The 15,076-nt window shown below is 31.1% G+C and overlaps 1 protein-coding gene across 1 annotated transcript in view; it reads left to right on the top strand.

Moving 5' to 3' along the window:
• LOC124363506 overlaps window positions 1–5,343 on the top strand; it is a 36,661-nt gene extending 31,318 nt beyond the window's left edge. The window contains exon 2 of the mRNA XM_046818754.1: window positions 4,886–5,343. Coding sequence (XP_046674710.1) covers window positions 4,886–5,343 — 458 coding nt within the window. The remainder of the gene's footprint in view (window positions 1–4,885) is intronic.
• The last annotated feature ends 9,733 nt before the right edge of the window (window positions 5,344–15,076 follow it).

Raw genomic sequence — 15,076 nt, 5'->3', positions numbered from 1 at the left:
CTTAATGAAAGAAGATATTATCTTTCAACACTTACATTATTGATTTTACGCATATAGCAATTTCTTAAATCGAATATTTACTTATAAATTTTATTTAATGCTGATTGTTTAATTTGATAGATTTTAATACATTTGTCACCATTATGAGTTTTAGTCAGCGTGTCTGGCATTAAACCATAAAATCTTAATGCTAAATATTTCATATCATAAGTTAGTAGTAGTATCAGTAGCAAAGCTGTTTTTAATGAATTTGAAATTATGTTTGAAGATCCGTGGATTTAACACGATACGCCCAAATATACTGACTGGAAGCATTACAAAACAGTAACAGTTGTACATGCGAATAACGGGTAGTCATAAATTGGAATGTAATACATTATTATAGCATCTTTCAAGTTATAAGTGCAAGGAGAGTCATTGGATTTATTGTTTAAACAATCAATAATAAAAGTCTTTAAATATTTCAATTGTATATTATTATTTTAGTTTACAACTTGTTATTTGGCTCGTAAGTAATAAATTCAACCCACATGTAAAAGAATAATAATAGCTATTTTACAAATCCGAAGAGCAGAGATAATATAATGCAATGATGTGAACAATAGTGTATCAACTGTATCATAGAGCTTACTATATAATGTCACCAGCTTCTGTAATTTGATCCTAGGGGATGTTTAGCCGTGCTCGCAAACCTTCACAATTACCAATGGATTAGTTTCCCTCTCAATAAATCCCAACAATTGGTTTGTTTGGCCTATCGTAATGAATCAACAATACGCCACTCTGCCTCCAGCTATTGTTTACGGTAACGACATATTGTAGGTATACTAAAAAAATAATTTATAATTCGGGAAACTGCATTTACTAACGCGGTAGCTTTTAATTACTTTTACTTGAGTTTTGAACTCTCTGTACACCAATTTAGGTACTTTTAAGCAGAAACAGAGCTGTTCAAACTAAACATAATTGGGCATTCTGATACAATAGAGGTCACCACAGAGAACTTAACAGCTTTACGGTGTAATGAAATTAAACACGTAATGAACAAAACTTTATCTTGCGATTGTGCTCTCTTCTTCACATTACAATGTTTAAATAAACTCAATTATAAAGTTGTTTGTTACAACTCAATTTCATTATTGGGATTCGAATTATAACAAATGCCTTATCTCACAAATACAGTCCTGTTAATTGGAAAAAGCCTGTTACTGATAAATATTTATTCATTGTAATACATTCATGATAAGAATCTGATGATCAAGCAATAAGAGTGGATAAAGAAGTAAATTCAGTTTTTACTGAACAATAAATAAAATAAAACATGACCAAAGTAGATTTATTTTTTTATTAAAACAACATTATATATCACGAACTATATACATTCTTAGAGTGTAAACTTAATATCAATAATAATATCATAAATTACAGACTAGCTTTGTTAACAAAATTACCTAAAATGTAAGAAATCAATTATTACATGCATAAAAATTGGTTAAACTTTGAATTTAGCCTGAAATTAAAATTTCTATTGCACCTGCATATTTTAAGAAAGCTCTGTTTGATGAAATGGGATGAGATAAAACAACGTATACAACTTTTGTTAATATGTTTTTTACCGTAAAAGAATTCCTAGGCTTAGAGAAATCTTTATGTAAACACAATGTAGTTTGGTTAGAAAATAAATTGTAGCCTTTTAAATTTTGTAATAATTTTATCTATATCGATAATATAATTTTACACTTTTAGGTGTACTAATAGCCAAATCCTAACTAAGTGAGATATTTCGTTAGGAATATATTAATAGAACACTTTTCCCAATAGTTACAAAATTAAAGCCTAATCTAAAAAAGAAAAAAAAAAATTAAATATGAACTCACAACCTATATATTTGATCAAGAAACGATAGGTTGGAATGATTATGCGTTTTTTATTCTGGACCTGCATTTTGTAGCATTATTAATGATCGCCTAATACGGACCTTACCACCGTGGTGGTATATCCATTAACAAGTTTAGCTAGTTTGCTCCCCAGCCAACCACTTTGCACAAACTATTGTTAATGGGATACATGCAGAATACTTCAAATTATAACTTAAACTATAACTGCTTTGTTCGTTTAAAATTTAAGTGATAATTTCAAAATAATAATCATTGTTATTAATAATGCCTGCAGGATCTAGAAGTAATGTTTCTTTTGCCATTGAAATAACTTTCAGTAATTATAAGATGCATAGTATTCCTGACCTCCGTAGTTAACAGGAATTGTTAGAAATACTTATGTTATTGTAAATGTACTATTTTTACTTAGCAAAAACCGCCAAAAATAAACTTTGGGTGACGGAAATTATTTGATAAAATCCTAATCTAACCGATGTATTAGCAATAATAAATAGCATTATACTTAGTATTGCTTCAAGGTATAGTACTAAGAATGTATTTTTATTTACAATTGTAAATAGTTTCTAAGCACTTGCACATAAATGATTAGACATAGTTTCATTATTGTAGTTTTAAAAGATAGCTTTATAAAACTTATTTCAAATGATGCTTTACATAACGTTTGATTTCACAATTACTTTATGTAATAAATAATGGCCATAAAAAATTAACAAAATATGTACTATTTTGGGTTATAAATGTTTTTAAATATATTCTTGCAACCTGTAATTCTTATGGAAATACATTGCAAAAGTATTTGTAAGGTTTATTGTTTTATTAGTAACGTAAACTATAGAAATGAGATATATATAAGCTTAAACATTTAATGTTTTTTCCGCCATTTTTTAACATTTCAATATATATTAAAAAGAATTTTTATAAGAGTGAACCTGTACCTTGCAACAGACTGTTGTATTTAAAATATTTTTTTAATCCATTTCTACAGCTATAATACATGCCATGTTTTTATTTTCAAATAAAAAATAGGTCTTGCAGGTTCACTAAGAATGAAATGGTAGTTATAGATATATGGCTTAAATTGTAAAAAATTTATCTTCAATTAGAATTTTTGGGTTAAGCTAAATTTAATGTTTATTTTATTTGGTTAAATTTGCGAATATATGAGACACAACATTGAAAAAAAATTATTTGCTGTAGATGTATAATATTGTGCAGTTATTTACAATCATTCTACTTTAAATTTGTAATAAATTATATAAGCCAAAATGTTTTTCAAATTTTAAAATATATTTGAAACCGTTACTGTCGGCTTAAGCTTATAAAAAAAATGTTGTAACACGTCAAAAAGTTACAATAAACTTTTCACTATTGGTGTATTCTAAGTTTAACCTGTATATAAACTTATCTTAATGGTGATAAACAGTATAAGGACTCGCGTTCATAACAAGAATACAGTACACAGCTTCTTGTTTATTGTTATTGTTACTGTTAGCGTCCCGACAAGGCCCAAATGGAGGTATAACTTGTGAAACTGTGCCAGTACGATGGTAACAGCCTCCTCTTGTTTGTGACGTATACTGTACTTGTTTCAAAACATACCACCTTTAAAACCGTGGTTAAATTGTCTTAGTTTATAAACGGTATTGTTTTAAGTCATATAAATATATGTATTATTTTATGAGCTTAGTAATTTTGAAATAATTGAGTAGTAAGAAAATACCTCATCTTGCTTGTGAGCGAACTAAAACAATATAAGTTAATGAGAAAAAGATTTATACCTATCAAAGAAGAAAGGCCAACTACACTTTTTTACATAACAACCCGGAAGTGAGTAATCCTGAATCAACATTAACAATATAACATGACAAGGGTCTTGTACGTACGTTGCTATCCCCTCAAATACTGAGCACAAAAAGTTGAAAGTTCTGAGAATCAAGAAGCAGGCCAGGGGCTATGAAGATAATTTGTTGCGTTGAGGCTAAGTTTAGATTTTTATTTTAGATTTTAAATTGAGATATAGTTTCAAAAGCTGATGTAGCCTTCAGTGATATCAGTATATCTAGATATAGGACACCCGAAGGCCGGCGGAATATAACCGATATTAAAAACGAATTTGAGGAACGTTATAGAAAAAGGCGAGGAAATCTCACCTTTCAATGCTAAAAACCCCTCAAAATACTGATTGTAACACCGATTATTAGTTATTATTATATATAATTAACTATATATATATATATATATTTTATAGTTACATCATCTGCCTTAAAGTACATTTTTTGTTGTGTCAATAACTCAACTAGCCCTAATGAAGACTCTGGCTGTCATTGGACACTTTTATTCTGTGACGTAAAAGCTTCTAAAGCTTACCATTTTGACTCGATGGCCGGGTCAAATGCGCACTCTGCTGTTAAGCTAGCGAAAACTATTAAAATCAATGCTAATGATGTAGTGGAAGTGCCTTGTTTTCAGCAAACAAATTCATTTGAATGTGGACTAAATGTTCTGGTGAACGCTAAACAGATCTTGCAGTTTTTTTGTCTTGACAATTCAGTTACTCTGACTTTTGAAAAATGGTTGGGATTACACGGGCATGCTCGTCCGATCTGCTCCGAGAAGACACAGATTAAAGTTCCACTAAAAAAAAACGGTAAAATAAAAAAATAGTAAAAGGCATGTTCAACAAAATCTTGAAGCTTTATCAAACAAACAAAATCATGAATGGACAACTGTAAAATCCAATCGTAAGCGCAGACACGGACGGGTGTGTTTGGGTTCTCCTGATATCATTTGTAGAAACAAGTTCAATGTATTGAGCGTAACTGAGAAGGATACTGATATGAATGTTTGTAAACAAACTGTTCAGACTAGGGCAATAAAAGATTTGCAATCTGATAAAACATATGGTTCTAAACGTAAGACACGTGTCAATACAAATAGACGTAAGGGTATTGATTTAAATTATTGTAAGCGTAAGCTTGTACACAAAGAAGCCGAGTCCGGTCCTGCGGGTACATTCTCCTCAGATGTTCGTGTCAGCAGCGGAGTAGCCGCAACACCTGTTCTCCCTGTTACACGAAACCGAACTGACACTAGCGATAGCAAACCTAGTTCTAAGAATGTGTTAGTGTTAGGTGATTCAATGATTCGACACGCTATTCCAAGTACTCTTAGCGAAGAAGTGATCCTGGAATGTCGCCCAGGCGCTAGAATAACTGATTTAAAAGAAGTATTGTTGAGCTATGTGAATCACAGGTTTTCAGTTATACATATTCATGTGGGCACGAACAATCTGAGGAGAGGTTACAGGGGAGGTCCAGGATACAACGGGGGCCACGGCAAGCGTGAGGCTCTTCACGACATGGCTGATTTGCTGTTTACGACTAAAACAATTTTTCCCAAATTCAAAAGTTTTCGTAGACAGCATAATTATTCGATCCGACATTAGCTATAAAGCCCTCCATGACTTTAACGTTCAACTTGACTTAATGTGTAATAATTTTGGAGTCATGTTTGTGGAGGCCAACTGCTGGGTGTGTCGAGGAGGCACCTCGCCTGGGATGGAAGACACCTTAACAGGGAGGGCGTCTCGCGGCTGAGTTCTCTGTTTGGAGCGCTGATCCCTGCGAGTCTCCGTGTGATGGAGGACTCGGTGGCGAGCGTCAGCCAAGAAATCGTAGTCTCGCCTCTGAGGGTGTGTGCCCGGACCCGGTCTCTCTTCCAATCCTGGAGGAGAGCTCGGGGTCGGGTTACGCGCCGGAGTCGGGAAACGAGCATATCGAAGCTTGTGTTTTGCGCACCTAAATATGCGCTCTTTAAACACGGGTTTCGAGGAGATGTCATCATTTATAGATGACTTTTATTTGGATTTGTTTGGAGTATCAGAAACTTGGCTCAGTCCCAGCACCCCTTCTGACCATTACGAGATACCTGGATACACGCTTTTGAGAGCTGACCGAATAGTAGGAGCCGGAGGAGGTGTGGCTCTTTACATTAAAGAAGGTTTGACTTTCGAGAGAAAGAATATACCTAGCGTGGATCCAGGCATAGAATTTATCTCTGTAGTCCTTAAAATAAGGGGTATTAAGCTCGCCGTTGCCATAGTGTACAGGCCGCCTAGTGTTAGTAGCACCTGCCTCGACTCCTTCTTTCAGGCACTGTTTGTGGACATCGCAGTTGAAGTGGACTCAGTCATATGCTTGGGTGATACTAACATCAATTTGTTGTCAAGTCACTGTCAAGAAGTCAAACATCTTCGTCGCCTGTTAAAAATGACAAATAGCGTACAACACATAACGGAACCTACTCGAGTTACTGCCACATCATCCACACTGATAGATCATATAATAACAAATAAAGCGACTCACCTTGAAACGTGTGGGGTGATTGATGTTTCTAGTATTTTGGATCACAGGAATATGAAAATTACTGACCATAAACTCATTTACTGCAGTCTAATGTGTAGAAAAGAAAAAAACCGTTGCCAAGTTTGTAACATATAGAGATTTTTCAAAGTTTGACATTGAGGGTGCATTAGCCAGGCTGAGTAAAGTAAAATGGGAATGTACCTATGAAATGATGGAGGTGAGATGTATAAATAGTTTTATTGCTTCAAATGTGAGAAGTATTTTTGATTCTTTGGCACCCTTGGTGACAAAAAGAATAACGAAGAAGAAAGCACCATGGAGAAATAAAGAAATTATTGACTTAACAAAATTGAAGAATAAGTTACGAAAAAAATTTGCAAAGACTAAACAAGAGCGTGATTGTATAGAATATAAAAATATTAGAAATAGATTAAACGGTGTTGTACGCAAAGAAAAAAAGGATTTCCTTGTTGAAAAAACTGACTGACTGTAAGGATTCTAAGGGGTTTTGGACGTGCCTGAAGCAGAGTGATATAGTGAAGAAAAAGAGCAAAAACCACCTCCCAGCAGATATAAATGTGAATGAAATAAATAACTATTTCTCAAATATGGGATCCTTTTATGAAGCAGACGAAGAACTGATAAACAATTACTATCGACAGACACGTGGGGCCTTGGTCAATAATTTTGTTTTTAGAAGAATATTAGAGGACGAAGTAAAGTCGGCTATAAATGAGATCACCTCCAGGGCAGTTGGAGTAGATGACATAAGTATTTTAATGATAAAAGCCGTCAGTCCATATGCCATTGGTGCTATCACCCACCTAATGAACAAATCTTTGTCAACTGGTGAGTTTCCCAAAGAGTGGAAAACAAGTATAGTTCACCCTTTGTCAAAAAAACCTAACCCGAAAGATGTCAATGACCTGAGGCCAATATCTATACTACCAGCTATGTCGAAAGTCCTTGAAAAATTAGTAACTAGACAAATTGTTGAATACGTAAACGCAGAACGATTGCTCCCTAAACTGCAGTCAGGATTCAGAAGAAACCATAGCACCTGCACTGCGTTGATGAATATGTTTGCAGACTTGTTTGAGGCGAGGGATAGAGGCAGGTGTAGCTCTGTAGTTATGCTTGACTACTCTCAAGCCTTCGACTCCATAAGCCATGAATTACTGCTTGCGAAATTAAAATATCTGGGCTTTCAGGACGATGCAATTACCTGGGTTAAGTCTTATTTAAAAAACAGAGAACAGGTGACTAAGATGGGTTCCGAAGTCTCACATCCCCGCCAACATAAAAGCATTGATAACATCATCAAATCAAAATATGCAGACCATTTAAATAACACCGGCCATACATACACTAACATCGAAAACAATATTGAAATTTTACAAACAAGCAAAAAAAGTCACTTATTACCTATTTTAGAACATTTTGAAATTTTCAAAAATTCCAAAATGAATCATAATATATTATTAAATGACAAAGATTTGCTAACAAAAAATTTATTATTTGATAGACTTTAAAAAAAATATAAATTGATCACACATAAAATTAAATATAACCAATTTAGCCACCAAGGTAGTGAAAAAACACATGACAATTTGGTTTTAATTATTTATTTTCATAATTAACTTAACCTTAGTACCTGAAGATGAATTCCCAGAATTCGAAATGTACATAGTATGAAAATAAAAGTTTAAAAAAGTTTTAAAAGGTTTATACATATTGTGTGATACATACAACTGTTTATATACAATTTAGAGTTTTTATTCATATACCATAACGTACATTTAGAAATGTTTTACAGCATATTGGATAATTGCGAGTTTTGTTGCTCATAATAAGTTTGAATTGTAGATAAATTCACTAGATAGTTTGGAGCAGACAAAGCAAGTGTTCATTTTCAATCAAATCTATTATGTATTTTTGGTAATTTGAAACTCTAATTTTAAATAAATATTTTAAAAAAATGTTTTATACATTGAACATTGTTTTGGTAGGCTACATGGAAGAGATATGCCGTCGTTTGTTTATAACAGTTAACTTACATGTGTGTAAGATGGATGAACACAGATTGTTTTCATAATCCAAACTGTTTTTCATTTAATATTTTAATATTACCAAGGCATGCTTCGCCTAACTTTACTATTATTCGTAGTAATCATGCTAGTATAATGTGGGAGTCTGCTACATCACATTTTGCGTCGTATGTTTATTGCTTAATTTATTTTCGATAATAGCCTTTGGAAAGTCACTCTTCCTTAACACTCAGGTGCATCCCATAGGGAGGAGCTTACCTCAATTTTAAGCTATCTATTGATGTAAATATTTAGGTCGTTGAAGATGTAAAGATTAATGTTTATTTATATTAGCTCCCGGTATGACAAATTTAATAAAATAATATTTTTATTAAGATTTTTGATACATTTATGTCCCTATGATCAGTAAAAATATGATATAAGTTGATAACGTAAACAACGGGTTTATTAATGTAAATTAGAGGCCTGGGGGTTAAAATAACCCACGAATCATTAATCCTCTAGAAACCTAATTCCCCGTAGGTAAATAAGACAATACATTCTTTTAAGAAATTATCCCATGCAAAAATTAATTTAATATCCAGCAGCTTATATTGTGATATGGCCCTCTGAATACTCAATATTAAGATCGTCCAGATCCTTTCATAGTTAACAGATTTCTATTCAAATTACTCAACTTCTGGCTAGCTTAATCCTATGACCAAATAAACATCTTGATTGCCATGACTTATTCAAAAATGTAGCTTAAGGTCAATGTAACATACTGGTCAGTTACATCCCACGATAAATTTACTCCCTGGTGAATTAAACACATTCATGAACTTATCCCATTGAGCTGAACTCCCTGGTCAAATTAGCCCCCTTGTTAACGTAATCCCCTTGTTTACTGTAAGTCCCTGGTCAATTAGTCTGCTAATGTCGGTAAGTTAACTCCCGAGTAAAATTAATTGTACCAACTGTACTTACTGTGGATATTCAACCATGATCGTGATAACTGGATTATTTTTATTTAAAGTACAAATGGACCACACTGTGGGCGCAAATGCAGTAGAGGCATGACTGTTCAAGTAAACTATACTATTTAAATAATATCAGTTTTTCTTTTGCTATTTGGCCACATAAAACTAATATTGTGTATTAATTTTTCGTATTGATGGTTTTAGATGTTAAATTAATCTGTTAATAGGAATTTAGCTAACGGGCTTGCAAAATTACAAATTTAATCTTGTATTGATCTTTTACTGAGTGTTTAAAATTAATTTTAAAATCTGATTACTGAAAGATATGTGTTGCTCAGATAGCTATGCATTACCGAGCTTAATATCAATAGATTTCTTATGATTATTTACTCTCTTCATTTTAAATGTTATAATTGTAAATATTTCTCCTTTATAACTATAGTTATTATTATGAAATTGCATGTAACATTGCGCATCGTTATTGGATGTTTTCTTTTTATAAAACAACTATAAAACATAATTACTTTAAGTAATTTTAGATAGTATATTAAGTAAAAACATATTTGTTAAAAATGAGTATTTTAAAAGATTTAATGAGAGTTTAGGGCGATAATGGGGGTATGAAGGTAGAAGTTTCTGTATTGACGAGGCTTTTTTTATTAATAACTCTCTCAGAAATTATTATAATTAAATACGATTGAGATTTCACAAAGTACTTTATCACTCTTCATTAAATACATGTTTTCCTTTCTCATTTTTATATTGAATAATTCCACCAAAAAGGGAGATTTTAAATGAGAACAGTAATATGGAGAACCACTTTGTTAGTTAAATTTTTATACGTTACCATACATTTACAGTTTGTCTTAATTAAAACAGCTACTAATAACTTTTAAAATGCGAGGAAAACGCATACAACATTTTAGTTTGCAAGCTTTATTACCATGTCAGCTATATTCCGCTACAAACATTTTGATAAACATAATATGCTCTAGAAAAAGTTAATAAATTTCATCAAGTTAGCTAGAAAAGAGGAATTATCGCAAATAACAATTTTATCTCTAAACGGGTTTTATTGATAGCCAACTTTTAGAAAGGTGAAACATCTTATAACTAACGTAATTCATGAGGATCTATAACATTAATTATTAAGCAATCATATTATTTGACACAGTTTTGATCAATGGGTAAAAATATGTAACATGTAAGCAAAGTTCTACTCCCCCAATGGTTGGTGTCATAAAGAAGTGTTATCTAGCTGGCACGCTGTATTGATATCTTATATTTACTAATAATATTTGATATTTAATAACGCAGTTATATTTCGGAATTTAAATTTTCTAAATCATTTCTAAAGTTAGTTATTCACATGACTTAAAATTTAATAAAATCACGTGGATTGGAAATACCTAATTTAAGATTGTATTATTTATATATTCATAATACGGTTTAGAAAGAATAAATTTCTTCTTTATTTATATGCAATAGTACAGCAAACTTATTTCTTTTCTTTATCATACACATTTTGATGATTTATATTGTTAAACATAAATACAACTTAAATTCATGTTTAAAAACTTTCAAGGACACATTGATAATAAATTATCTGGCGTTCCTGGAAATTAAAACACATTTTATATGTAGAATACAATTTGAGAAAACACTGTATTAAAACGATGATGATGTGTTATAACAAGTAACTAACATATCATAAGATACACAAAGCTTTATATAATATTAAAATAACGTATAAAATCTAAGGGAGAAAAAAGCTGCTTAAAGGCATTTTGATTCCGCTAAAACCTGCTTACCTAACAGTAATTTTATATGTTTTCATATGTGTACAATTTATATGAAATATATTTTTGTTTTCTTGTATAAAAGGAATAGAAGCTGAAACATATACAAGGATTTATAATAGGTACTGTTTACTGGATAAGCTATTTCATAAGGATGGTTATTACATGTACAATACCATTGCCGCGTAAAAAAGCAAGTAAAAAAGTTCACTTTTTTGTTTAATAAATAATATTATTTACGTCAACATTATGCATTTAAAATTGAAATCTGAATGCAAATTAACATGTCACTCAGTTATTATCTACACAGGAATGAGAAATGGTGAGTGATTGACTAGTTTTAGTTCTTTAGTGTTTATTTGCACTTTTCAGTGAAGGAGAAGACAACTGCGGCTGCGATTCATATTTCCTGTCTGTCTAAGACAAATAGTCTAAAACATATTGTGCTGTAATTAATGTCGTAAAATTGTTAATATCTGTTTGGATAGTTATTTACAGGCTGTGTATAAGAAAATCGACTTAAATTTATAGTTTTACTGTATAAAACAAGGAATAATTATTGGCATAATTATTTTTAACTTAAATCATTGCACCAAAAAATCTTAGTTAGTAATAAAAATGTAAATTTAACACTTTTTATTCAAGATTGTTTGAAACCGCAAATCTAGATTAAATATTATTGCATATCTTTAGTTTACAGGTTCTTCCAGATGTTAAGAAGCCACAAACTTTTATTTTTCCGTTCTGTTAGAAGGCTGATTAGGATTTACGACTCATTAATAGTCAGATTTTTTATGAAATGATAAATTGTTAAAATGTCTACCCAGATAGCTATAAGTCTACATAATATTGCATGAACATAATCAGTAATTTAATTAATTAAGTACTGCTACTTAAAAACTATACTTTTACAATACAAATATCAAAATATACACTGACCGTATCTTCAGTACTGGAAATCAAGATGTGAATATTTTTGTATTTATGGTTAATAGTCTCAAACCCTGACGAATAAGGCAAATTTGTCCTGATTGTTTGTCGTAGCAGTCTGTACGCAAGTCTTTTTCAAATTTTAATTCCATGTAATTTATATTTCTTACGAAATTTGAATATATAATTAGATAAATAAATAAATATAAGGTTTAAGTCTATAGAATGCCTGGGATGTAAAAATGTTATTATTAGTTAAGTTTTATGTATTTTCATAAATTATATTACAAAAACAGGCAAACAATTTAACTGACCGTGAGAGTCATTGTAACGTATTACCTCATATATAAGTTAAATAATGATGTAGAGAAATTTTACATTGAAAAGAAAGTTTACATTAATTTGTGTATTATAAATACTCATAATATATAAAAACTCAAAGTATGTGAACTCCTGACTGAACCTGATGAACTGGAGGAATGAGACTATACCTGAGACAAAGAACAAGACTCGGCATCATTATTACTTATTGATCGTCTTAATACTAAGCTTACGGCATCAAAATCTTCCTACATCCATTTATGAGCTGTACCTTTCATCAACAAGGTATCAGGAAGTTGAAGAGAGGACGCTATAGCTAATTTAAAATTTACTCTCAAATGTGAAATAACTATAATAAAAAAACTTCCATAAAAACATAAGCTATATCTCATATAATTTTTAGAGAATTTGTTTCAAAACTGCTTTGGGGAGAAGGTTACATATCACTCGGTAACGGATGTATCTATTACAGTAACGTATTTTTATTTGATGGAGCCACAGTATCTTTATTGTCATTTAATATCATATAAAAGAGATATGTTTATTTTATTTTCCTGCAGTAAAAATATCTTTCACTTTGATGTATTGCCTAAATAAATCACTCCATCATTTTTACCGCAGAAAAGCAAGATTCAACTAATAGAGTATGACAAACTCACCTTCAAACTATTCAACCAATTGCACTTACTTTTTACATAGACATTCCTACTCTCTTTGGTATTAAAAGCAGGCTTATTAGTATTCTGAAAATCCTCCGGGCTACGGCCCACTTACCTTTAAAGTAGCGAAAATTCCTATCTGGGTCTCTAATGTGTTGACTATTATTCCAAACAGCACGTGTAATGTAACCAACTGTTGTGTGCAAACATTGTTTATTAGTTTTAATTTGTTTATGTCTATATTAAGTACTTCTTTTTAAGGAATAGCCATTATTCTTCTCGCCGTTTTAGATTTTTGCAATTAGGCAAGTACTCATGTCCTAAAAATTAAGATGGTCATAATTTGACTCCGAAGACTACTTTAGAAGCAGTTGGCAAGAACTATATTAGATGAAATTTCGTTGTAATTAGCTTTTGAATTAGTGTAAAAAATCCAGCTGTAAATGTACTAAATTGTTGGTAATATTTTTTTCAGTATATGAAGAAACAAACGCGTAGTGTCATTTTTAATATTCCTTTCACTGTACATTAAAAAAATATTAAGTATTTTTATATGAAAGACAATGTTACTGTTTAACAGTTATTAAAAATTTAAAGATTGATATAAAACCCATCGTATTTTACTTTTGATAGAATTAGACCTCTATAATTTGTGATATATATTCTCTTGATCATGGAAACAAGATAAAATTAAGTATGAAACTAAACATAATAAGAATAAAGTAAAGTACAATGGCCATATATATATATATATATATATATATATATATATATATATATATATATATATATATATATATATATATATATATATATATATACCCTTCAATGTATTTTCTTGATTGTCACTACAAGGCAAACATTTACGTCGGAAATATATTTAACTCCATCAAGTAGAGACCGTAAACGTGCAACGCCAGTTTCATTGCGTACAAAGAAGCTGGTACCTGCAAGCAGTACATATATGACACGGTTTTACTATAAATTTTACTTTAAATTTAAAGACTGTTATGAAAATTATATAGTAAGATTGTTAAAAATGCTTCTGATTGGTTGGTTTATATTAAAAATAGTCATTTGCTGTATAAACTATTCTAGAAGCGGCAGTTTCTTAAAAGTATCGCAATAAAGGTATGTGCAAATGTGAAAAAGTTGCGAAAAGTGTACAATTATAAAAGTAGGAGTTGGATGTTTTAAAGGCTTCCAAGGGACATGCCATTATAAGCCTCCAAGTAGTAGTAGTTTAGCAATTCCCGTGAGGAGAAAGGCTAACGGATCATTAGCCCTTACTTGCAGTTCTTGCCATCTGTAGATCATTTACTTTGTACACCTTGCACAGTACAGCCTGCTTGTGCAGTGAATATAAACAATTATAATTACTAAAGCACTCTGGTATATGGTACGTAAATATGTTCAATATACTATAATATTACTATAACTTATTTATGGACCACAAAATGACCTCAATATCAATGATGAGACACCAAGAGCCAGATTTTCCAGCTGATAGTTTCTATATGACATAAACTGATACAAACTAAATGTCAATATATTATTAGCTATTACGTAATACAACATATAACTGATAGTTATTTTTGTAGGTGTAACCGCCAACTTGAATAATTTAAGGTGGAAAATAATAATAACATTTGTTGATATTATTTGTTACTGTTACAACATACGCTAAGTGTATGTAAATCATCAACTGCATACCTGCCGTTTTAAGAGTAATAATTATTGGCATACGGCTATTTTATTCATTTCAACATAAATCCCCAAAAAATGGTGTAATGAGCTATCTGAAGTACTGTCACATGTTCGTATCCTGAATTTCGTAGTAAAAGCAACGTAGCCAGAACACATGTTGGTGATTTTGAGACATAATTATACAATTAATACATTCTTATCAGGAGTATAGATGCTATGTTAGTGAGACTAAGAAGTATACTTAAAATTTATTACACACGCCTCAATTTCAAATAATCTTTAGCTTTATGATAATTAGTTCAATATAAGCTTAAACTACCTAAACAACAATTATGTGAGTAAAATAATACAAAGTAATTATTTAGTAAGCGACTAGTTTTAAAACATTAGC

Source organism: Homalodisca vitripennis, chromosome 5 (assembly GCF_021130785.1).
Source record: "Homalodisca vitripennis isolate AUS2020 chromosome 5, UT_GWSS_2.1, whole genome shotgun sequence".
NCBI lineage: Eukaryota > Metazoa > Arthropoda > Insecta > Hemiptera > Cicadellidae > Homalodisca > Homalodisca vitripennis.
The sequence above is the reverse complement of the archived record's forward strand: the minus strand, read 5'-3'. Positions and strand labels throughout refer to the sequence as shown.